The sequence below is a fragment of the Staurois parvus genome, unplaced genomic scaffold (assembly GCF_062004578.1).
Source record: "Staurois parvus isolate SC_StPar_1 unplaced genomic scaffold, SC_StPar_1.0 ptg000235l, whole genome shotgun sequence".
NCBI classification, from domain to species: Eukaryota; Metazoa; Chordata; class Amphibia; order Anura; family Ranidae; genus Staurois; species Staurois parvus.
In genome coordinates, this window is record NW_028318031.1 from 2,778,198 (window position 1) to 2,803,848 (window position 25,651).

General features: G+C 40.8%; 1 protein-coding gene across 2 annotated transcripts in view; it reads right to left on the reverse strand.

Moving 5' to 3' along the window:
• Nucleotides 1-25,651, reverse strand: part of ECEL1 (endothelin converting enzyme like 1) — a 144,504-nt gene that overhangs the window by 43,941 nt on the left and 74,912 nt on the right. For both annotated transcript variants that reach the window (XM_089680092.1, XM_089680093.1), the window contains 4 exons: nt 24,951-25,019; nt 24,470-24,580; nt 24,289-24,381; nt 12,758-12,882 (listed from right to left, as the gene is read on the reverse strand). In XM_089680092.1, the coding sequence (XP_089536218.1) occupies nt 12,758-12,882; nt 24,289-24,381; nt 24,470-24,580; nt 24,951-25,019 (398 nt within the window). The remainder of the gene's footprint in view (nt 1-12,757; nt 12,883-24,288; nt 24,382-24,469; nt 24,581-24,950; nt 25,020-25,651) is intronic.

Here is a 25,651-nt window from a genome sequence, read left to right on the forward strand (position 1 = left end):
TTGTGGGAACAGTTTGGGGATGGCCCCTTCCTGTTCCAACATGACTGCACACTAGTACACAAGGTCCATAAAGACACGGATGAGTGAGTTTGGGGTGGGGGAACTTGACTGGCCTGCGCAGAGTCCTGATCTCAACCTGACAGAACATCTTTGGAATGAATTAGAATGAAGACTGCGAGCCAGGCCTTCTCGTCCGACATCAGTGCTTGACCTCACAAATGTGCATCTGGAATAATGGTCACACATTCCCATAGACACACTTCTAAACCTTGTGGACAGCCTTCCCAGAAGAGTTGTCATAGCTGCAAAGGATGGGCCAACTCAATATTGAACCCTACGGACTAAGACTGGGATGCCATTACAGTTCATGTGCGTCTAAAGACAGGCATCCCAATACTTTTGGCAATATAGTGTGTGTATATATATATATATATATACACACACACACACACACATTTTTTGTTCAGCTGAGGAAGCCATAAGAAGGACCAATAAGTCCATGACTAGGTCTTTTTTGCCACTTTCTCCAATTAAATGTGACATTATTAGAGCTGAACTCAAAATAGATATGAAAAAGACACCAATGAGTGCAGTTATATGTTTAAATGTAACTAGTGTAAAATACATGAATTTGACTGTATTTCAGCCTCTTATAATCTCCTGTATAGGAGCATTCAGACTGGGTTACGGAAAAACAGTACAGGATCAATCAGGTATTCTGCATGCACACAGGCTAGCAATGAACATAATGTCCAGGATGGGAAGGTGACTTAGTCATGTTGCTTAAGTGCAGCAGAGAAAAGTCAGGAGGTCATCAGCAGGGCTATGCTGTCCTTAGGGTAGGGTGGACAGAAATACAAACGTGTTTTTTCAGGTAAAATGACTTCCATGTGTGTATTTTAATAGTGCATTTAGCAGTTTGCCCAGAGTTCAGTTTTTCAGTAATAACAATTAAAGATATTTCTTTATCTTGAAAGAATTAATTTGATCTGAAGCAGCTAAAGTGAATAAATTCTCTCTTTTATGTTGTAATACCTTCCGTCTAATTTTCTAATTATTAGCAGTAAGCTTTAAACCCACACAGAAACTGGAAATCTTTAGTGAATTGCCATGGGTAGGTGCACTCTGAAGTGCCACTGTGTTTAGCATCCTCTGCTAAATGAGTTTTACTGTTGTTTTTACTTTTTTCTGTATACATTTTTAACCAGACCCCCTATCATTTTATTATTTGCTGGTTAAAGCAGTATTAAATCCATAAGCAAACATTTATTATATTGCAGATTACCAATTCTTAGATGTGATGGATGCATTAGTATCCTTTTTAGGCTTTTTTTCTTCTATATTCGCCAGGTGATCCTGCCAGTAAGTCTGTTGTTTTTTTCAACAGAACAATCTGTCCTGCAGATGCAGCAATTAGAGGGTTTAGAAAGAGCCATTTAACATTGGCAGGGGTGCTTACAATAGTCAGCTTTCATGTAAAACCTTTATCTCAAAAGGAAGAAAACTGTTACTGTAACTGCCTAAAAAGTGTTAGCTGGAGTTTAGCTTTATTTATTTAGTGGAACTAAATTTGCTAGTACATCTAACACTCCCCTCCCCCGGGACTGACAATGCTAATGTCTAAAGGTGTCTGTTGCTCCTTCAGCTAGAGTGTAGGCACTCTAATAAAGGAGGTGTATTGCTGGCCAGATTACCAAGTAAAATCAGAGGGAAAAAAACCCAAAAAACTAACGCAGCCACCACACCTAAGGATTAGGCTGGCCATACACTATACAATTTTCTTGAGATTTTTGGTTTAGATTTACCAAAAACCATATAATAGGAGGTCAAACCTAACAACACTTTCAATTGTATCCAATTAGGCAGGCCCTTGCACTACATAGTTGAAGGTAAATCTAAAGGAAATTGGGCAGAAATTGGACAGAAAATTGTATAGTGTATGGCCAGCCTTAGTAAGCTGCAATATATTACATTTTTGGTTTGGGGTTTAATACTGCTTTACTTTGTATTGGCCGTTCAAGGTATAGGTTTTACTGTCTGTTTATGACTTTTCTCTAAGATCACATCATTCAATTGCTTTCATTTTTAAGATAGAAACTATGGGTGAATATCACCTTTGAAACATGTTACATGTTCCATCCATATTTAGGATGGAACATGTAACACGTTCTATTTCCTGTCCCCTCTCTCCTTGTTCCCCCTGATCACCCCCGTAACAGCAGATGGGGGTTCTTCTCTCTACATCCGCTGTCACTTTTCAAAAACAGTGTGGCTGTGTGGGGCTCTGCCCACACAGATGTGTCATTCATTCACAAATTCCTGTGAATGAATGAACTACAAGTATCATCTTCCACTGTGGCAGATGGTTTGTAGTTTCAATGAGCTGTGGGGGAGCTGATGAGTGCTCTCATAGTCCACTGGCATGTCCTCCAGCTTTCAAACAGACAATCCATACAGGAGTATGGACTCAGGATGAAAGCCGGAGAACATGTCTTCAGGAGCCCTCACTGAACCCATGATCAGGTTTCTGCAGGAAAAAAATACTAATTTAAATTTTTTGTTCTGCAAAAATACTGTATGTGCAATATCATCATTTAAAAACTGCATTTTGAATTTACTCAGGTTATCTTTGTGTAATATTAAAATTTGTTTGATGATTTGAATCATTTAAGTGTGACAATTATACAAAAAATAAAAATCAGGAAAGGGGCAAATACTTTTTCACGGCACTGTAGATACTTTATACAAAGACCATAAGCCTCATTTGGTGGTATAAAACCTATGCTGACATCATGAAGTTCCAAAAAGTGGGAGGCTTTGACCTTGAGCCTGGGTTCATACTGATGTGGTGCAGAGTCCACGCTGGTTTCTGTGCGATTTCCACACCGCATCACAATTGCACCCTGTTCATGCGAACCGCTGCGGGTGTGTATGTTAAGTTAACAACACCTCGAAGTCAGTTTGCAAAACGTGGTGCGATGTGCAGAATCAGATCGCATCGGGTGTGAATACCCCTGTGATCCAATTCTAGTGCAGACCAAGAGAAGGGTCCTGCACCTTTTTGGTGCAGATGCGGTGTGATTTGAGCCATCCAAAATATGTGGCTCAAATCGCACCGCACAGAATTTGCATGTGATTTGCACAGGAATGCAGTACGGTTCCTGTACAAATCACATGCAATACGCAGAAGTGTGAACCCAGGCTCAATGGGTGCAGTGTGTATTTGGGTCTGACTATATAAAGTCAAGATAACATGGTGGTCTTATTTAGTAGATATCTGGCACAGATTTCCAGCAGCTGTAATTTGAAACAGAGTGTAAAAAACACACACATGTAAAACATTAAATTCTTTTCTGCCACGGAATCATGAATTAATGAAACAGACAAGGTACTTGGTCCTTAGCTGCCACTGGCATTGATTTTCAATTTAAAAGCATATCTCTTTGTCAAATGAATTGAAAGGCTTTTAGTTATTTTTCATTACACCATAAGTTACTTTGATACTTTGTCTTTTACCTTGAAAATGCCAGAACACATGTTTACATCAAATAGGAGCTAAACAGCTGTCTCCGGGAAGGAGCAGAAATCATAGCACTCAGTGTTCGCCTACATCTTTATCTCCATGCATGGCTATAAATTTGTCTGCCAGCAGGATAAAACACCAAAAGGTATCAATGTGATATTGCTCTACCTGGGTTTTGGCTGCAGGATAAATGTTACATTTTCAAACCCTGCATGATAGTTCTGGATCTGACTATGTGAATGTGGAATTAGAAATGTGTAGACATGCTGGATGTAGTAGTGTGCCAAGGAAGCACTGGTTGATAGGATTTCAGTTAATAGGTTGGTTGTTGCTGGGTAAATGGACTATGTATTCGTATATTGAAATTAATATCGTAGTATGACAGCCACAACAGATGAGTAATGTGCAGAGGTTTGAATGGAAAATAGACACCGGAAATACTGCAGCCAATCAGAGAAATAGCAGACAATAGGTAAAAAGATTCAATCAAGATCACAGTGTTGTATGGGAACAGATACAATGTAGGCTTCCTTTTACCTTCAGACTGTGTGCTGCCATTGCAGGGCGGTCAGCGATTAAAACTTGCCATGTTTAGCTTCCCTATTAAGTCTGTCACTCTGTAGCAGAAATTGAAGGAATTGGAGCTCTTGACACTGCTCTATGGGTGGGCACTGCACCCCACAAATGTAATATCTTGTCTTAAATTTAGTCCAGGCACTGAAAAGTTTAGTAAAACATGTTCCTTTAATATGTGAACAGCTGCCTGTCCATTTTTTTTCTATCAATAAGGGGAGTAAACAGGCTGTTCTGGATTCTGCTGCATGAGTCAGGTCCCCACAACATTTCTTAGGGCTCATTTCCATGCATGACTAGACAAAATTGCATTTTGGACGAATTTGTTTGTTATTCAGAGATCTGGATGTATTCGAATAACGAATTACAAAAATAACGAATTTAAACGAATCCAAAATAACGAGATGAAATTTGATTAGAAAACAAATTTGAATTCGAAAATAAAATTCAAAGCAAATTCAAAAGCAAAATCGAACAAACATTCAAAAACACATTCCCCATAAGGGGAAATTCCGCTTTAAGGACTAGTCCTCTGCTCCCCGTTATTTTACACATTTTTTTGAATTCGGTTGAAATCTTTTTGGTTTGGAACGACTTTTCGAATTTGGTCGAAATGTTTTGGAATTGAATTTGAATATGAATTACTGAAACAAATCCTGAAAACAAACTGAACGAATTTACCAAATCCAACTACACAAAATCTGTTAGATGTCGAAACGAAATGAGACATTTTTTTGCTTTGCACATGTCTATGTGGGACTATACTACTACTAACCCTCTGAAAACCAATCCATGGTGCACCACTTTTCAGAGGACGTTCCACAGGCGGTGAGGAAGCAATGTGTTGCTTCTTTACTGCCTATGTTAACCCTCAAAATTCCAAGTCACTGTGCTGCATGGTGGTTGTGGCATAGCCCTAGTCACTTGAATAGATTGTGTTTAGCAGTGGTACCACCTGCTTAATGTGAAATGCCATTTAACTTTTGCTGTGACTGTGAGCAAAGCATCATGTCCACAGCATGGGTATAGGCCTGTGGAGCTGCAGTCAAGGGGAAGTAAGGGGAGACTCAACTGAACTAGCAACCTATGTGAACCTATGTGAACAAGACCTTTGGCTAAGTTCACAGTTGCCCATTCTCTATAAAGCAATTTGCAATGGATTGCTTTTCAGAGTGCAGCTAAGCAACCACTGTCAGGTGTTCAGGAGGTGATGCTGCCTTTTTTTTTTCTTGCTGAACAGCGACTTTCAATGGGACTAATATATCACAACCACAACTCATGCCCCACTGGCTTCAATTTACAAATTTTATAGGTGCTCTCTGTCAACTCTATATGCCTTACTTTTTAAGGCGAACATCCTTTACTTTAAATGGCTATTCAAACTGCTCTTGATAATGGTGGTCAAAATGCAAAAGCCATTGCAGGTGATTAGTTGAACCACAGTATAGCATTGATGTAGGAATCTGTTGGATCTTTTATGTTCAGGCTGCAGGCTGCGTGAAAAAAATCTATGTGAAGGAATGAGTAGTCGCCAACTCACCTAAAGCATGAACACTTACCAGCTCAAACAAACCACAAGTAATTACGGTCAAAAAAGCTTGTAATCAATGTTCCACATATGTAATATGTGATCTGGTCACATGTGGGTTTAAACAAGCAGAAAACAGAATCTTATAGCATAAAATTGTTTACAATTAATTTAAACTAATTAAAATAGATATTGGTGTATGCTGCACTCCTAAGGAATCAATTGTGATGAAATGCGTTGAGTGAGCGAAAATATGGTGACATTATTCAGGATGTCACAATAGATGGGCAGACCATGGACTATATAATAAGAGGTTTAACAGTGCTGTACAGCACTGGATACTGTGAGTGTTTTTAATTGGTATTAAATTGGAATTATTTTTAAACAGTTTAATTTGTATTCTGGGCACTGTATCAATAGTGGAGTTTTCTGGTTTGGACTGAATTCAAGCTGTGCACCATAAATGTCTGATGCCAGCTAGGCATTTTATTGGAATTTACAGTAAGTTAATAAAGGATTTGCTAAAAATTGTCCAATAAATCTGTCCTTAAATTGAAAAAGTGGGATGCTACACTTTTTACTGTTTTAAGTCTGTCTTACGTCTTCTGCATTTCTTCTAAAAAAAACCCAAAAGTGTGAAATATGGAGAAGTTAATGTTGCCCTATTGGGCAATTTTAAAGATTATTGCAGATTTTGGATGTTGATTATACAACCACCATAAGGGATAAGATATGATTTTTGTACTTACTCTAAAATATTTGTCTAGAAGTTACATAGTTCGTCTGGCTGAAAAAAAGACAAAAGTCCATCCAGTTTAACCATTAAAAAAAACTAAGTTAAAATGCTACACCCACAGTTGATTGAGGGTTGATTGAAATTCATTGAGGGACACTGGAATGTAGTCATTAGACATTTGGGGTTATATTGCCACTTGCCACCTACAAGTGTTTGGAACACTGGCCAGTGAAAAACCTTATGCCAGCCCCTGTATAACCCCGTCTCCAACAATCAGGCCTTAGTTTTGTGGGCAAACAATGCATAAAATTAATATGACAGCAGGGTGAGACTTGAAATGAATGTAAGGAGACTAAAGCTTGGTCACAGAAGAGGCTCTATATGCCTGTAACCAGGTCCTACAAATGCCTCTATGTCTTATTTAGGGGAATACTGCAGTAAAGTATCAGAGTCCTTGCTGGTGACCCTCTAGAAAAGAACATGATGTACTACCGATAAATACTTCCTTACAAGGAAGAAAGAAGACACAGTAATGAGTAAAACCCTCACTTTTCAAAGTGGGGAACATCAGATGTGGGGATCTGTAGACCAAAATCCTGACTCCAGGGAGAAAAACACAGTTTGGTCATGAACAACACACCCAACACTATCCAGTATAGGGACATGCTCCCATGAGTGTAGGGCTAATATTCAAGCTTTCTCTGGGGTGAAGTACTTGTAACTCCCCAGTGAGGTCCAACAGAGGTTAGAAAGACCAAAAGAAGGACACCCCCCCCCCCATCCATTTGGGAAACTGTCTGCTCCTTAGAACCAGACTCAAGGAGTAGACAAGTGGATCCATCCATTAAAAGAATGGATGAGAGAAAGGGTAATTCCCACCTTGACCAAAGTCCAGCAAATAATTATTGGGACTTTCTGCAGCTAACACAGTAAACAAAAGGTCTGGAAAGCACCATAATGCAGAGCTCAGGGTCCAAAGCTTACATTCCAGGCTAACACTGTGATCTTTGGTCCAGTAGGATCCAGGTACAAACTTCAAAACTATTGCTAAAGATATGCTGATCCAGATAGCTGATTTGTAGAGACTAGATAAAGCAGCATTTAATTAATGCAGCTACTGAAAAAAAATAATATCTACAGTGTATAGAATATCTTGATTAAGGAAAGAATAAAATGCCTTGCAAAAATATATACGTAGTCAGACTGAATTTCAGCAAAGCTAAAAAATGGAGTCCAACTTTCTAGGACTCCAGGAACGGTATAACATTTTTGCTTGTCACTGCCCCAGTCTCCTGTAGGTGGCAGTGTAACTCTAAATGTCTAAGAATTTACTACATTTCTGCATCTCTCAATGGCAGATAAAGAAAACACAAGAATACTGGTACTATAACTGCACATCGGCAACACGTAATAAGGGTGGGACATCCACACTAATGCTAATAAGTGCTATAATATAAAACATCAACAAACACGATTAGCAAGATTATTTGGATGTCCCAAATAAAATCCCCCAGTGCTACAATGTAAAGGCTAACTTCAGGAATTAGAAAAAAAATCTACTCATGCACTGGGGCATCCCCACATTGCAAGGGTTACCTGCTTGTTATGTTTAGGGTGTAGAGGAACAGAAACTATTACTTACCTTCAACTGCCCCCCAAAGGCACTGCTATCTTCTCAACAAAGCTCCAGTCTGGTCTGTGGGTGGTTTCTCGGCATCAAGTACAATGCAGGGGTATTAACCCTACATTGTATATGGGGGAAGCAAGAATGCAACTGCAGCTATGAGTGGCTTAAAGAGGGACCCTTTTGGGTGGAGCTCCACTTTAAAGTTTCTGATGCCTGTACTGCCACCAATGTGCTGTTGTCCCTAGATGTCTGCTGGGAAACTAACACTTCCGGTAGTGTCCATCTCATGGGCTCCACTGCAGCACTTATTAGTTTCCTATTTTCAAGCTGAACTCCAGGAACTCAGCCACTTTGTAAAATCTGCTGACCTAATATGGGTTAAAGCGGAGCTCCACCCAAAAGGGAATGTTCCGCTTTAAGGACTGCTCCCCCGTTCCCCATTAAGGATTGGCACCTTTGGGGGGAGCATGTACCCGAATTTGCCAGGTACCCGCTCCCACTTCCCATACGATCGCCTAGGCGATCGGAAGTGGACGGTGTACTCCCTCCCTGTAATATTTTGGGACATGTGACAGGTCCCAGAAGACTACAGGACCATTCATGAAGTGCAGTGCTACTCGCGCATGCACAGTGGGTACCCGGCTGTGAAGCCGCAAGATGTCACAGCTGGGTGTCCACACTGAAGATGCCGGCCTCCTGGAATACAGGACGGACAGTGAAACAGGCTGCGGGACACACACCAAGGGACCGAGGGACAGGTAAGTGGCTGTTTTTTAAATGTCAGCAGCTACAGTTTTTTGTAGCTGATGACTTTTATTTTTTGAAAGCATGTGTGGAACTCCGCTTTAAGTCCAATGAGGTACATGCTACCTTATGGACTTATCTCTGTTATTTACAACTGACAGTTTTACGGAGCGCCTGGGATAAAGGCATGCACCTCCTTAACTCATAAGGCTGCAAACAAATGATGTCTCAAAAGCATGTATGTTGTGGAACACTTATCCTGTATTGATCACCCTTGCTTTAAACACATTATATAATGTATAATTCCTCCGGGTACTCCGGTTTCCTCTCACATTCAAAGACATGCTGGTAGGTTAATTGGATCCTGTCTAGTCCCTAGTATATGTATGTATGAATGTGAGTTAGGGACCTTAGATTGTACTCCCCTTGAGGGTAGGGACTGATGTGAATGTACAATATATATGTAAAGCGATGCGTAAATTGATGGCGCTATATAAGTACCTGAAATAAATAAATAAATATCTCTGTGCTGACATCTAGTGGCATCCAGTGTAACTACAATTTGTTGTATTTCTTTAAAATACTTTTCAATTAAGATTGTTAATTTAATAGCAAAATGTACATTACAGAGAATGTACATCCAAAACTTCTACTGCTAGTGTATACAGTTAGAAAAAAAAAGACATTTAGGGGTGTCACCCCCTAAATTAGTTATTGTGACATACAGTAATGAAAGTATACAGAAAACAGAATACAATATTACACATATCTGCATATTTGGCCTAGAAATATAATCAGCTCTTGCAGTTAGAAGCAAAGTACAAAATTTTATTCCAGTAATCTCAAATAACATGTATACAAACTAAAAGTCATCATCTGCAACAGAATATAGTGTATGGTGTCTATCTCCCTTTCATCTTAATAAAGTTAGTATATGCAACTCATCACTGCTGTCTATTTAATTTTGGATTTTTAAAGTGGTACAATTCAGTTTCCCTAGGTGTTTAAAGGAAAAGTTCACCTTTGTTCACATTTTTTTTTCTTCATTCCAGCTCCCCTATGTACCAATATAGCATTAATGTACTTCAAAAGCTTTCCATATTTTCTACCCACCTTTATGTCATTGTCCAGATGGCGGTCCAAAAAAGCTTCTCCATTACTTCTGCCCTATTTCCTGCAGAGCCTTTAGGTCATGACGCAGGAAGGAGTTGGCCAGCTGACCTCATTAGCACGCACCTTGCATCATCTACCCTCCTACCTCCCACCCACTTCCAGGTGCACGAATATTAAATGAAAGCAATCAATCAGTGATCACTGTTCTTATAAAATACACAGATATCGATTTTTATTTCTGTACCTTAACTTTCACCTTGCAGCCTATGTGGACAGAGCTCTAGTATTGAAAGCAGGAAAATTGCGTTCTGGGTTCTGTAAAGTTCACATACACTATAAAATCTAATTGTACAATCTACCATCAACTATGTAGTGCAAGGGCCTGCCTGATTGGATACAGAATGATTAGGTGGATAGGTGGGTCCTCCTATTCCATTGTTCTGGAAAATCTAAAGGAAATTGTACAGAGATTGTACAATCAGATTGCATAGTGTATGGCCATCTTTATACATGTACAGTACATAGGAGGGAGTGGATGGTGTTCAAATCTCTGCATAGTGGGAACTCACATTCCCGCATGTGTTTTTTTTTTGAGGGGGGGACATTTTGTTGCATTTTCGCTTGTCACACACAGGGCAGCTCATCTATTTGAATGTGCAATATTCCCCCAAAGAAGCTCCAGAACTTTTTTTTAGGAATGGAGCATGGCGCCTTTTTTACTGCGATTTTTGGTGCAGCGCATTTCTGAAATGCAAGGCAAAGAGTGCATTTTCTATTCAGTGTGCCATGCATTTGGAAACACACAGATGCGAATGCAGCCTTGTCGTTCTTGTGTAAACACACCAATTCCACATTCAGGCCCCATTCACATCTATCATAGTGGGAGCGCCCTTTTTTGGCTTGTTTTACCTGTGACACTCATAGGGCAGCTCATTGATTTTAATGGGCTGTGCTACATGTGGCGTATGGAATATTTTGGCGTGATGTGGGTTGCACGTTTTTTACTATGCACTTTGCTACGATTGCCACCCATTTTTTCACATAGAAAAATGTGTTTGCTTCTGTGTTTGGTGTGCCGATAACAATTAGTGCCACAGAAAGCGCAACTGATTAATTTTAGGTGTATAAAAGTTGGACACACAATGCAATCTGATTGTACAATCTCTGTACAATTTCCTTTATCTTTTTCAGAACCATGGAATAGGATGACCCACCTATCTACCCAATCAGTCTGGACGCACATAGAATGTGAGTTACAAGGAAAGCAACAGATGAGGGGAAATCTACCAATGGGGTGAAATTTTCTGGTGGCAACTGTTTACCCTCACTTTGGGGAGATGTCATCTCACTTCCTGTTCCATCTACAAAGCAGGAAGTAAATGAAAATCTCCCATGCATGACATAGACAGCAAAAAATAGCCCAAACTTTTCCTTACCCTAGCCAACACCAAAAAAAACATTTTTGCTGAACATACCTATTAACCTCCCTAGCGGTATGATTATTTCTGATTTTTGGTGCTGAAAGCGGTACCATTTTTTTGCATGGAAATATGTAGTTTTTTTATTGTAGGCCTGCAATTTTTAGGAATAACTCACTGAAATCTGTCCGAACAAGAGTCTAGTAAACATCCCGGGTAGGATAAAATTTGAAACACAAAATCATAAATTATAATTTAATAAATAATCATAAAAAATAATAATATAATAATAATAAATGTAATTCAATAATATAATCAAACCAAAAACACTGAAATTTGAAATATAGCGCCAAGTTCGCACATCACTGAGCAAAGTCGCAAAATTGTTTTCAGTGTCTGATGACGAATTTCTCCACGAATCATTATCACTCAATTCTGCAAGTGGTTCTAATTTACTATCACTGTTCTCTAGCTGATCTAAACCCGCTTTTGACCTAAAGGGACACTTTTTGGACGCCGTGGACTTTTCTAAGTTTCCAGGCAGAAAGAACAATCAAAATTCAGACAGGGGACAGGACAAAGCACTAGGGGCAAAATGTATGTGAAATGGGTTGAAACAGCAATGTTTTACTATGTAAAATCGTTTTGAAAAAAATGAAATTTTTTTTAAATTTTCAAATTTCCCACCGCCGGCGGCGCCTGTACGTCCCGACGTCACAGGGACCGGAACACAGGAGCCGGATGCCGGCATCCGCTGGAGGAGATGGCCGGGGACGCTGCAGGGGACACATCGCAGGAGCGAAGGACAAGGTAAGTGCTGCAGGGACTCCCTATGCAGCGCCGCATGGTAAGCCCGAGTGTAGCTCGGGGTTACCGCTTTTGGTATAGACATTTTACCCCGAGCTACACTCGGGAATACCGCTAGGGAGGTTAAAAGAGTCTGGGTAACTACACAGGTATGACCAGGGCCGCGGATAAGGGGTACCACCAGTTCTCCTGTACAGGGCCCAGTCCAGCAGGGGGTCCAGGAAGCTAGGTGAATTGGCTGTGGGCAGGTACGGTGATTAGCGGGTGGGGGAACAATAGGAAACAAGAAGAAACATATGGTACACAGGGAAGGTGATGGGTGCGGCGAGGGGGGGGGAGGGGTATGACTGAAACTGATCCCCTGTACGGCTCTCTCTGCAGCAGCTGAGAGGAGAATACGCCAGCTTTCAGCTGCTGAGGAAAGAGCCGTACAGGGGATCAGTTTCAGTCATACCCCCCCCCGCCACACCCATCACCTTCCCTGTGTACCATACGTTTCCCTATGCTCCCCAGGCTCCCCTACGTGCCCCCACCCCTCAGTGCTGTCGGTTTCCCTCCTCTCCTTTGCACTGGCAGCTGCAAGCATACAATAGGATCCTTCAGAATGGAGAACGGGGGGGCTGTAAGGTTGGCTGTACGGAGCACTGTTCTTTCTAACAGCAGCCCTGGGTATGACACACTTGCTTACCTTGCTGGGGTAGCGCGTATCATATCAGATACCTTCTGCATATAATCTGTGGCCAATACAACAACCTCCTCATCCTCTGAAAAGTTTTCATGGAATATCCTGAGCAGGAGGCGTTTCCACTTTAGCTGTAATAAACAAAATTCAAATAAAAACTGGGAATGTTATTTTTTACTTTTGCATTTAATTGTCTGTTTTGTATATATATTTTTGTAACCTACAGTTATGAAGGGACACAATAAGATTTCCATATACATGAATTACGTTTGTGTGTGTATATATATATATATATATATATACACACTGTAGATACACGCAAACATACATACGCAAAACATGTATACACAGAACTTGATACAGAGATTGGCAAGAAGGCAGGTACATATCGAACAATAATTGGTACCAAAGTTTGGAGTAATGAGTCTTCCCAAGGCACAGCTTTAGGCCCCATGTACACGGGACGTTTCTGAACAATGGAAACTGACTGCTGGAAAACGTAGGTTAAAAAACGTCTGCTTAACCGCGTTTGCATAACACGTTTATGTGTGTTTGCGTTTAGAAGTGTTTTTTTAAAGATAAGCACAGGAGAACCTCCGAAATGCCCAGAATGCACTGAAAAGTGGTAAATTATTAACCATTTCAGACTGTTTCAAAGAAATACACACAGTAGAAGCAGATGGCAGTAGGTGCTGAAATTAGTTTAGGTGTGAGTTGCTCATTAACATTTCTTTTGTTTCCAAGGGTGGGAAGGTGTCTACTGGAGTGAGTCATTAAGGTCACCTGGCAGGGGGTCTTCATGAGGAATTAGAGGTGTGAATGGTCATTAACATATCTTTTATTTCCAATGGTGGGAGAGGTCTGAGTCATTACAATGTGTGACAAGCTTGGTAGGAACATCCTGTTTTCAGTGTTTTGTCCATCTGAGTACCTTGAAAATACTTTGCATGCATTTTTCAGGATGAAAAAAGTCTCCAGACAGCATCGGGAACTGAAAGAGTTAAAAACAATTTTCAGACGCAAATTTGCTGCGTTTACAAGTGTTTAGCCACGTTTACAGCGTCGACTGCTGAACGCAAGTTTTCTGTGTTCAAAAAAACGACTGTAAACTCAAATGCCTGTAAACAACGATGTGTACATGGACACATAGGAAAACATTAGGGTGAGTTCAGGGGCTGCTGAAAAAGACTCTGAACAGCTCCTAAACATGAGTTTGTCAGTTGCAGTGTACATTCGACCTTAGTTGCATGTTAAAAGTTTCACTTTGACAATCCTTGATTTTTCATATTAACATATTTGATTCTGGTTAATACAGCACATTTCTGCAATGAAGTACACTTTCAGAGATATATGTATTGAATATATACTCACCCAATCAACAGTAAGTGCTGATTCACATATGTGCGGTGTGGCTTGAAAGCTCCGGTTTCAGTGCGGACTGAAAAGCAGTCGTTCGGTGGTTCACGTCAGGATATGAAGAGAGAAAACCGGCCTGAAATCATGTTCATACACTCATGATGTGCCATTCACAAGTCAATGAGCCTGTAATCCACACCTGAATCAGACCACACTGCTCAGAAATCGGGCGGGACTCTTTTTTAATCCGAACTGAATCCACACTGCCAGTTCACTGGATGTATAACAGGCACCATAGGAAGCAATGTTATTTCTCATGTCATGCGGATTGGGTGTGGTTCAAACTGCATCCAAACTGCATATATGTGAACTGGCACTTACTGAGACACTTGAGCAGGTAAGTGTCCTTTTACAAACAGGTTAAAAATCCTCTTTAACTACTTGCCAACCGCAGATAGCCGAATGACGGCTACACTGCGGCCAGCCAGTTCTGGGAGGGCGTCATATGATGTCCTCCCAGAATGCACTATCCTGCGCGCCCCCGGGGGTGCGCACCCGGCGATCTCCGTGATCGCTCTGTCCTATGGACACAGTTGATCACGTGATGTGGTAAAAGGCCAATCACAGCGGCCTTTTACCACGTGATCAGCCATGTCCAATGACATGCTGATCACCGGGAAATGCAATTGTCGGTTCTCGGCTGCACTTTCCTCACGCTGTCAGAGCGTGAGGAAAGTACTGCTGAGAACCGGCAGTTGTCAGAGCAGGGATCGGCAACGATCATCACGGCACTGATGATCAGTGCCCAGCAGTGCCACCCACCAGTTCCGCCCACCTGTGCACAGCAATGCCACACAGCAGTGCCACCTACCTGTGCCCAGAAGTGCTTCCTACCTGTGCCCAGCCGTGCCACCCACCTGTGCCTACCCACCAGTGCCACCCACCAGTGCCCATCAATGCAGTGCTGCCAGTCAGTGCCACCAGTCAGTGCCCAGCGGTTGTGCCAGTCAGTGCCCAGCAGTTGCGCCAGTCAATGCCTAGCAGTGCCGTCAGTCAGTGCCCAGCAGTGATGCCAGTCAGTGCCACCTATCAGTGCTGTCTATCAGTACCCATCATTAGTGCCGCCTATCAGTGCCACCTATCCGTGACACCTCATTAGTGCTGCCTATCAGTGCCGCCTATCCGTGCCACCTCATTAGTGCTGCCTATCAGTGTCCTTCAGTGCTGCCTATCAGTGCCCATCAGTGCCGCCTATCAGTGCCCATCAGTGCTGCCTCATCAACACACATCAGTGAAGGAGAAAAATTACCTTTTTGAAAATTTTTATAATAGAAACAAAAAAAATGTTTTCACATTTTTTTGCAGTTTTTTTGTTTATAGCACAAAAAGTAAAGTGCCCAGTGGCGATTAAATACCACCACAAGAAAGTTCTATTTGTGATAAAAAAATTATAAAAATTTCATATGGGTACAATCTTGCATGACCGCGCAATTGTCAATCAAAATGCGACAGCGCTGAAAGCTGAAAATCGGGCTGGTAAAGAAGGGGGTATAAGTGCCCGGTAGGCAAGTGGTTAAAGAAAAGCCTATTTTGTACTGGAGCATAGCATAAATGACTGTACAGACCTGTTTTTCATCATGTGAGTCTATTTTCAGAGAAAGTACAATCAGCCTTAGATAGCATCACTATCCCTTCACAATGTGACATCTGTTCAGGGTAAATCAGTGTTGCTATGCATTATACATCAATAATATTGAGTAACAATAGTTTTAATTATTTAATTTATTGGATTGTGCTTATATCCTTTATATGTTATTTATTGACAAGGGGCAATAGTGACAATATGAAGGAATCAATTCCAGAGGATTTACCCCCCGTTCATGACCAGGCCATTTTTTGCAATAAGGCGCGGCGTTACTTTAACTGACAATTGCACAGTTATGCAACACTGTACATAAATGAAATTGCCTTTTTTCCCCACAAATAGAGCTTTCTTTCGGTGGTATTTGATTACCTCTGAGTTTTTATTTTTTGCGCTATAAACCAAAAAATACGGATAATTTTGAAAATATTTTTTTTTTTACTTTTTGCTATGAAACAAATCCAATAAAAATAATTAAAATATCAAATTTCGCCACAAATTTAGGCCAAAATGTATTGTGCTACATGTCTTTGCTAAAAAAAAATCTCAATAAAATCCCAATACGTGTACATTAATTGGTTTATGTGAAAGGTTTAGCATCTACAAATGGCAGTATATATACTGGAATTGAATTTTTTTTTTATACTAGTAATGGTGGCAATCAGCGACTTATAGCATGACTGCAGCGTGCATTCTGACACTGGGTGGGAACTGCCAAACTCCCACTGACACTAATCAGTGATCAGTGCTAATAAAAAGCACTGCCACTGTATTAATGACACTGAGCAGGAAGGGGTTAACTTTCGGACGATCAAAGGGTTAACTGTGTGCTGTCTTACTAAAGAGACATGCTGCTTTGTATTTCTCTGCTGTACAGAGAAATACAAAGCCGCGCGTCCTTGCTGGCAGGAGAGAGACCTGTGTTGTTTACACACAGGTCTCTCCCCTGTCAGCTTCACACGGAGATCGACGGAGAATCTCCGGGCAGGACCCAGTGAGTGACATCCCCAGCCACCATTGATGGCGCGAGCAGGGCGGTGCACGTCCCCTACCCGCAAATGCAAATCACGTATATATACACAATTTTGCGCAGCCCTGCCACACTGTAGCAGTACTTCTACTATAGGGCGGCGGGCAAGCGGTTAAAGGATTTCCATTTATAAACAAATAACAACCAACCCACCCCTTCCTGAAAATAAGTATCTTTATTATTTAGTGTAACTAGGTTTAAGGTGTTTTTAGGTGTCAGTGGCTTTCTAATATTGAATCAAATTAAAGGATCTAAAAAAGGATCAAATTTAAAATGCAATACTGCTCTGTAAATTTGGAAAAAAGAGTTCCTCTTTAAAGTTAGCAGTCCTGTCATGGTGCTTATATCACCTTGTAGATATAGAACTAGGGTTAGCAATAAATAATCGCTAGGATCGGGGTTACTGTTAGGAAGGCTAGGCTTACTGCTAGGGTTAAGGTTAGGGTTACAGAATGTAAAAGGTTGTTTTAAGACTATTTTTGCACTTTGAATGTTTTTGCTAAATCTCACTTATGTTTTCTGGAAATATGCCTACACTAAATAGTATATCTGGCAGCACAGTGGCTAATTGGTTAGCATTTCTGCCTGGCAGTACTAGGGTCATTGGTTCGAATCCCAGCCACGGCACCACCTGTGCCTCCATGGGTTTCTTCCGGGTACTCCGGTTTCCTCCCACACTCCAAAGACATGCTGGTAGGTTAATTGGCTCCTATCTAAATTGGCCCTAGTATATGTAAGTATGAATGTGATTTAGGGACCTTAGATTGTACACCCCTTGAGGGTTAGGGAGTGATGTGAATGTACAATATATATGTAAAACACTGCGTAAATTGACGGTGCTATATAAGTACCTGAAATAAATAAATATCTGCTTTTGCATTGGTGTGTCCACTCTTAAATGATGTTTCCAAATTTTTTTACCAAGTTCCACAAGACAGCAAATAATATGCACCAAACAACCGTGAAGCAATGTTCTGAATACTTCATAGATGCCTCTCAGTTCCTGTCCACCATATAACTGTTTATCTACATGCTTACATGAAAGCCCCAGCATGGAAACATGAAAGCCCCAGCATGGAAACATGATATCAAAGTTTAATTCTTTAGGCTTTCAAGACAGAATTGTCTGATACTGCCCCCCCCCCTTTCACTGCAAGGGTAAAATATTGTGTGCAGACAAGGAGAAATACTTACCTACTCCTGGATCCAGCAGGCCTCCTTGATCTGTGTGACCCTGCATTGTATGTGGTGGGGGCAAACATGCGACTGCCTGGATCATCTTAGAGAGGAGACATGTGACTGCCTGGATCATCTTAGAGAGGAGACATGTGACTGCCTGGATCATCTTAGAGAGGAGACATGTGACTGCCTGGATCATCTTAGAGAGGAGACATGTGACTGCCTGGATCATCTTAGAGAGGAGGTTGCAAGGGTCCGGTCTCATGCCCGCCTCCACTATGTGTGACACAGTGTACATGATAGTGCAAATGATGAGGCCCCACTACTAACTGGAGCTTCTGGGAATGGAGGAGAGTGCCTGAACTGGGCAGGACAAGGAAAAAGGCAAGTAATAATGCCTGTTCCTCTCCCCTGGATTAAACAATCATTTAACTCTTGCAGGATTTGTTTTTTGTCACATTCCTGGAATTAAGCTTTAAAGTGGTTGTAAACCCCTACATATACCCATTGAAGTGACTGGCCTCAGGTAATACACAGGGATTAAACAAATCCTCCTACATAAACTGTACCTGTTTCTCTACAGCTGTCTTTCCTCTACATTCATTCAAAGTGCAAAATTTACACAGGATCTCTCAGCTCTGAAAAGCAGGGGGCAGAGAGTAGAGCTATGAGAGCTGATTGGAGGGGAAAAAAAACACACTCCCTCCACAAAGCTCACAGGAGCAAAGCTGAGACTATCAGTCTGCTGGAGGTCCCTCTCCTGTTACCATTTTTCACTTGGCGTCAGGAAAACATAGAAATTATTCATGTTGATAGCAGAGGAACAAAGCAACAGACAGAAATGGCACTTAGTGCTCTTAATGGAGATGTACAATATACAGAGGGGGATATGCTTTGTTCATATTTCAAGTCTGAGTTGCCTGACCACTTTACATTATTTTTGAACATACAGTGCAGTGAAAAAAAGTCTGTAAATAATAAAATATGGTTGTGAGAAATGTATGTGAACAATTAGGATGTTATTGGGACTGAACCGATAACAGAACATTATTTTGTATTGTAACTGTAATGTCTACCTTCATTTTGTAAAGTGCTGCGCAAACTGTTGGCGCTATATAAATCCTGTATAATAATAATAATTATTGCTTACACAAATGTATTAGGAGCTATTTTCCTTATGAACAGTAGATGTACTATTATTTCTGTTAAAGCTGTCTGTGTTGATATTTTACATGATGCATTCAAGTAGTAATAGCTCTGTTTTCTGGCAAGGTTTGTGGGAGGGTTCCAGGGCTCAATAAAATCTAAGAAAGCTAATGGGACATAAGTTTTTTTTAATATTCATCAGATAGTTACATGTTGTCAGTCTGCAAGGAACTAGATATAGCATCAAATCAATTATTATTATTATACAGGATTTATATAGCGTCAACAGTTTGCTCAGCGCTTTACAATATAAACGGGAGACAATACAGCAACAATACAGTCCAATACAAGAGGGATAAGAGGGCCCTGCTCCTCGGAGCTTATAATCTAGGATGGAGGGGCTAGTGGTACAAAAAGTAGTAACTGTGGGGGATGGACTGGTAGGAGGAGTAGAAGATTCCATTATTAGCTGAGGGCATGATAGGCTTCCCTGGAGAGATAGGTTTTCAGAGATCACCTAAAAGTGAGCAGAGTAGGTGATAGTCTGATAAATTGGGGTAGAGAGTTCCAGTGGCTGGGGGAAGCTCTGGAGAAGTCCTGGAGATGAGCATGGGAGGAGGAGACAAGGGAGCTAAAGAGCAGGAGGTGTTGCGAGGAGCGGAGGTGATATTTGGAGACAAGATTGGTGATGTAATTTGAGGCAGAGTTATAAATGGCTTTATATGTTATTGTTAATGTTTTGAATTTTATCCGTTAAGCAACAGGAAGCCAGTGGATAGATTGGCAGAGAGAGGTGGCACAAATCAATAAGTGAGATCTATCAGAATTTGTAATTTCTGTACACTAAATTGTCAATTAAAGAGACACTGCCGTTCGAGGGACAGTAACAAAGTCTGTGCCAGCCCCCCCTTCCAGTGTCCCATCTCAGCTCTTTTGATGCAAACAGGAGCAATGCAGTCACCTCCTCAGTCATGTGACAGTCGTGATATGTTTGTTAATGAATCTGTACAAACTTGTTGCTCTAGCTCTAGTTTTATTTGTTTCTGTGTTGATCCTTAGTCATTTTTTATTGGTAGTTTCTGTGTCCCAATAGGGAAATTCCCTTCACTTCCTGCCCTTGGATACTCCACATGAAATCTCTACATAGTGAGGGGAAATCTCCTCTCAAACAGTTGTCACCAAGGATAGCTGCCCCTCTGGAAGATAACCCCTTGCCTCCAGTTCAGATGAGAACTGTACTCTTTTTCTATTTCCTATCACTCTCTGACCTTGTGAAATAGAGAAGATGAATCTTCTCAGCAGGGATACAGACAGCAATACAAAAATAACAGAGGTTTTAATACCTTCACATTCGACCCTAAACTAAAACTTTAGTTACACTTTAAGTAGTTGATTGGTGGTTGCAGTATGATATTCCTCTGTGTGACTTTTCACAAATTGGATGAATAAACCTGCACAACTGAGTGATAAGCTATCATGCTGTTCTTCGCATGACTATTCATTGATTTTGTTTGTACACTAAAATAGGCAATTTTTTATCTGTTTATATTACATAATTAGCCAATATAAAGTGTCACTATACAGCAAGATATATTTCAGATTGCAAATGTGGTTTATTGTAAAATATTTCTGTAGCTCTTTTGTGTGTACAAAAACGATGAGTGCTCTGAGCCCCGGTTCACATATATGCAAACTGGATGGGTTTTGAACCGCTTTTCGATTTGCATGACATGTGAAACTGCAGCCTTTTCAATGGAACTGGTTCACATATGTGCAAGCCGGCAGCAGAACATTTTCAAAAAGAGTCTGGTACGATTTTTGAGCCTGATTCAAGTGCAATTTCCAATGTCAAACACTTTGACATTTGCACCTGAATCGCACTTGAACCACTGAACAAAGTCACACCAGAGGGGGTTGGAATCACACTGTCAAAACAGGCCTACAGATATGTGAACTGGGGCTGTGGGTTCACTGAGGGTTGGTCTGGCTCTAGTTATGAGTGTACTGAGGGCTGTTCTGACTCCAGTTGTAGGTTCACTTAGGGCTGGTCTGGCTTTAGTTATGAGTGCACTAAGGGTTGGTCTGACTCCAGTTGTGGGTTCACTGAGGGCTGGTCTGGCTCTAGTTATGAGTGCACTAAGGGCTGGTCTGGCTCAAATTGTGGGAGCACTGAGGGCTGGTCTGGCTCCAGTTGTGGGAGCACTGAAGGGTCTGGCTTCAGTTGTGGGAGCACTGAGGGCTTTTCCGTCTTTAGTTATGAGTGCACTAAGGGCTGGGCTGGCTCCAGTTGTGGGAGCATTGACGGCTGGTCTGGCTTCAGTTGTGGGGCACTTAGGGTTGGTCCATCTTTAGTTATGAGTACACTACGGGCTGGTATGGCTCCAGTTGTGGGAGCACTGAGGGCTGGTCTAGCTCTAGTTGTGAGTGCTCTAAGGTCTGGTCTTGCTTTAGTTGTAAGTGCACTAGGGACTGGTCTGGCTCTAGTTGAGGGAACACTCAGGGCTAATCCGGCTCCAGTTGTGGGAGCACTCAGGGCTGATCCGGCTCCAGTTGTGGGAGCACTCAGGGCTGATCCGGCTCCAGTTGTGGGAGCACTCAGGGCTAATCTGGCTCCAGTTGTGGGAGCACTCAGGGCTGATCCGGCTCCAGTTGTGGGAGCACTGAGGGTTGGTCTGGCTTCAGTTGTGGGAGCACTGAGGGTGGGTCTGGTTTCAGTTGTGGGTGGGGCTATCTGTTCTAAAACAGCCATAAAATCGTAATTTCATTTTGCACAAAAGTGAACATTATTAAAAAATCTCTTTTGTTTTGTACTTTTGAATAATTCTTTGCCACCTTTTTGGGGCTTCCTGTTTTCTTGCCGTGAAACATCACTTTTATCTGGAACTCTATAGAATCCATACATCTGGCTATACTATACTTCTTGCATGTGAAGTATTGAAGTTGTTGTTTTGTCACCTTTCTCTGACACAGAATAGGACTTAAACATTTTGCGTTTAAGAGTGAAAATAAAAATCCAGCAAATTGGTTAAAATGGATTTAGATGTATAACGAAATAAAAGTGGTATACATAGTATAAATAATGTTGCTCCCATGGCTTCAACTACCATCTCTATGCCAATGACATGCAAATCTATCTCTCTACCCCTCGCCTCACCCCTTCAGTCTCCGCCCGAATCACTAGCCTATTGATCGACATATCAGATTGGATGTCACTCCACTTCCTCAAATTAAACCTGTCCAAAACTGAGCTCCTAGTTTTCCCCCCAGCCTGCGCCCCCCCACCCTGACTTCTCCATCACGACCAACACCGCCTCCATCAGTCCCACCCCGCAAGCCAGAGTACTAGGTGTCATTCTAGACTCCAATCTGTCCTTCCAGCACCAGGTCCAATCGCTGACAAACTCATGTAGACTCCACCTCTGCAACATCTCCAAAATACGTCCGTTCCTAACCTCAGAAACTACAAAGCAAATCATTAATTCCCTTATTATATCACGCCTTGACTACTGTAACTCCCTCCTCACCGGCTTACCTCATCACAGGCTATCCCCGCTTCAGTCTATCCTGAATTCTGCGGCCAGACTCATCCACCTTACTAACCGCTCCGTATCCGCCACCCCCTCTGCCAATCCCTCCACTGGCTTCCAATTGCCCAACACATAAAATTCAAATTACTAACATTGACATACAAAGCTGTCCATAACACTGCATCAAACTACATCACTGACCTGATATCCATATACCACCCAAAACGTACCCTCTGCTCCTCACAAGACCTCCTACTCTCTAGTTCCCTGGTCTCCTCCTCCCATGCCCGTCTCCAGGACTTTTCCAGGGCTTTCCCCATCCGCTGGAACTCACTACCCCAATCCATCAGATTGTCATCTTCCCTCCTCACCTTTAGGCGCACCCTGAAAACCCATCTCTTCAGAGAAGTCTACCCCGCCCTCACCTATTTGCCGATCTTCTCCGCTCTTCTCACCACTCCATCCCCCACAGCTATTTCCTCCTGTACCACTATCCCCTCCCTCCTAGATTGTAATCTCCAAGGAGCAGGGCCCTTCAACCCCTTGTGTATTGTACTGTATTGTTATTGTACTGTCTCGTGTACTGTCTCCCATTATAATGTAGTATGTTTGCTGAGCAAACTGTTGGCGCTATATAAATACTGTATAATAATAATAATAATAATGTTGCTAACAATGTGAATGATAGATTAGAATGAGTAATATGCTGATTTGGTTTCACCAAAATATTAGCAAATGAAGAATTCACGTAGTGGTATTTAATGTAGTTGATCGGGTTTTGATTTTTCATATCCTGTAACTTGCTCTTTGTTTAGGCAACTGGCAGAAGAGGTGAAATATGTGTATGAATTTACAGAACCCAATCTGGAAAAATGAGAATTTTAAAATAAATTGTCACATTTTGTTTAGGGGTTTGTAAGGTTGCCAAGGCTTTTTGTGTGTTTTATGCTTTGAGAGCGAGCTCTGTTTAGTGGCTTCTTAGCCAATCCTTCTTCTGCTCTGACATTTTGTTTATGTTTTTTGGGGGCTTCCGCTCCATCCAATATTATTGTTATCCCTTACAGTCCAACGAACAAGCACTGGTTAGATATTTTTCGCTCTCTACCAGGACTATGGAAAAATAAAAAACATTTGCCTAAAAGAACTGGAGATGTCTGAAAGGCTCCATAACTCTAAAGTACCTAACTTAATTTTTTAGAAATTTTGAATAATTTTTTATTTGATTTCTGTACCATGTCAGGGAGCTATCCTGTCACTTCCTGTTCTAGAGATACAACCCTTTGGATGAACTCACCTCACGTTCTAGTTACACTTTAGTTTTCCATCATTTGGGCCCCAGTGCCAAATTTCATACAGAGTAGGGTTATAAACAACAATAAAAATCTGACAGAACCTCCAGGCTTTCCCTAATTTATTCAAAATTAAACACAACTGTTAGCTAGACAAACTCTATAAAAACATTTCATTATCCATTGGAGTTCTATGTATGGCAATCTAACCACACCATTCTAAGCAAAAATTTGCTCTGCACTATTATCACATTCAGTCTTTTGTTTGCCATCTGACAAATCTAAATTGTCTTTTCTTTAAAAAGCATACATTGATCTTCATTATTTTCTATTATATTATGTATGTATTAGGCATTAAGAGATCTTACATCTGGGGCAATTTGCTGCAGTTGAGATATAGTAACCTTGCTGTACATGGTACTGACGTCACGTCTGATGTCATCAAATTCTGAAATTGTGATCTAATGCAAGATGAAAAGAAATGTTACTATTTTGCAAGGGAGCTGACAACAAATCATATAGGACATTAATTAAATAGGCAACACTTACATTGGCCAGATCCTGCTCCAGTTGCAGAATTTCCTGTGCTTTTTTTTCTATATCTTCCACTCCTAAGAGACTGAGGATCTTCTGCATGAAAACCTTGTAAGCAGCCAGTATCTACGGTGTTTAACAAAGCAAGATTTAATGTAGAACAAACAGTGCATACAAAATAAATTCTGTAAATTGAAACCATATTAACACAAATTTCTTAAACATCTTTGCTAAGAAAGCTAACATTTTCATGAATTTTTTTTCTAAATTTAATTTTGTAATGAATAAAATTTGTATCTTAGCTGACAGCTTAATACTTATAACTTGATTCCCTAATGGAACCGTCTTTCTCCAAACTTACAATGATCACATTATTTTTACAAGTTTATTCAATAATTAAACTTGAATAGAAATGTAGAAATGTGTTTTCAGAGTTATTTGAAATAGAATTGGATTTTTTTAATTTGCAGCTGAAATGTAATATTTACTATTGTACCTTTTCACTGTCTTCGTCTTGTCCTAAGTACAGAGTTCTCTCTGGCAAAGTTAGGCCATCTTGGTCAATCTATAAAGAAAAAAAAATATTATATATGGAAAGAACTGGTGACTCTTTTGGTAAAAGTATTGGATACAGATCCTAGGAAGGGGTTATTTCTAGCAACTGAGTAAATGCATGAATGAAAAATATGCTTTTAATTATTTTCATAAGTATAGGTGCTTATTATTACTTTTCTTTCAAGAGATAACCAGAACAAGTCTTTCCTTTGGGGATTTATGAAAGCTCTTACAGAGATAAATGTGAAGAAAAGTCTGTCACATGCTTTACATTTCTAAGCTGTTCTAGTTATACGCTTTTATAGGCAACATTACTTTTACTCTTTGCCTACCCATGGAACAGTTTTTACTTAGATCAAGGGATTTGAGGTTCAATCTTGCCATGGTACAAGAACAATAAAAATTATAACAGATATGGAAACAATAAACATATTTTCAACAATAAAAGGCATAATATATCCAATGTATAAAACAAACAACGATAAATGTTCATCAATATGACCGAAGATGAGGACTATCCCTATAAATGTGTATTAATTGCACTCTATGTTCCCAGTCCATTTATCTATGACTTCAAAGTCCCCCTCCTTAAGAAGTTTCAGTAGAGGTGCCTTGTTCTGTGGTTACTACTACTCCTGACAT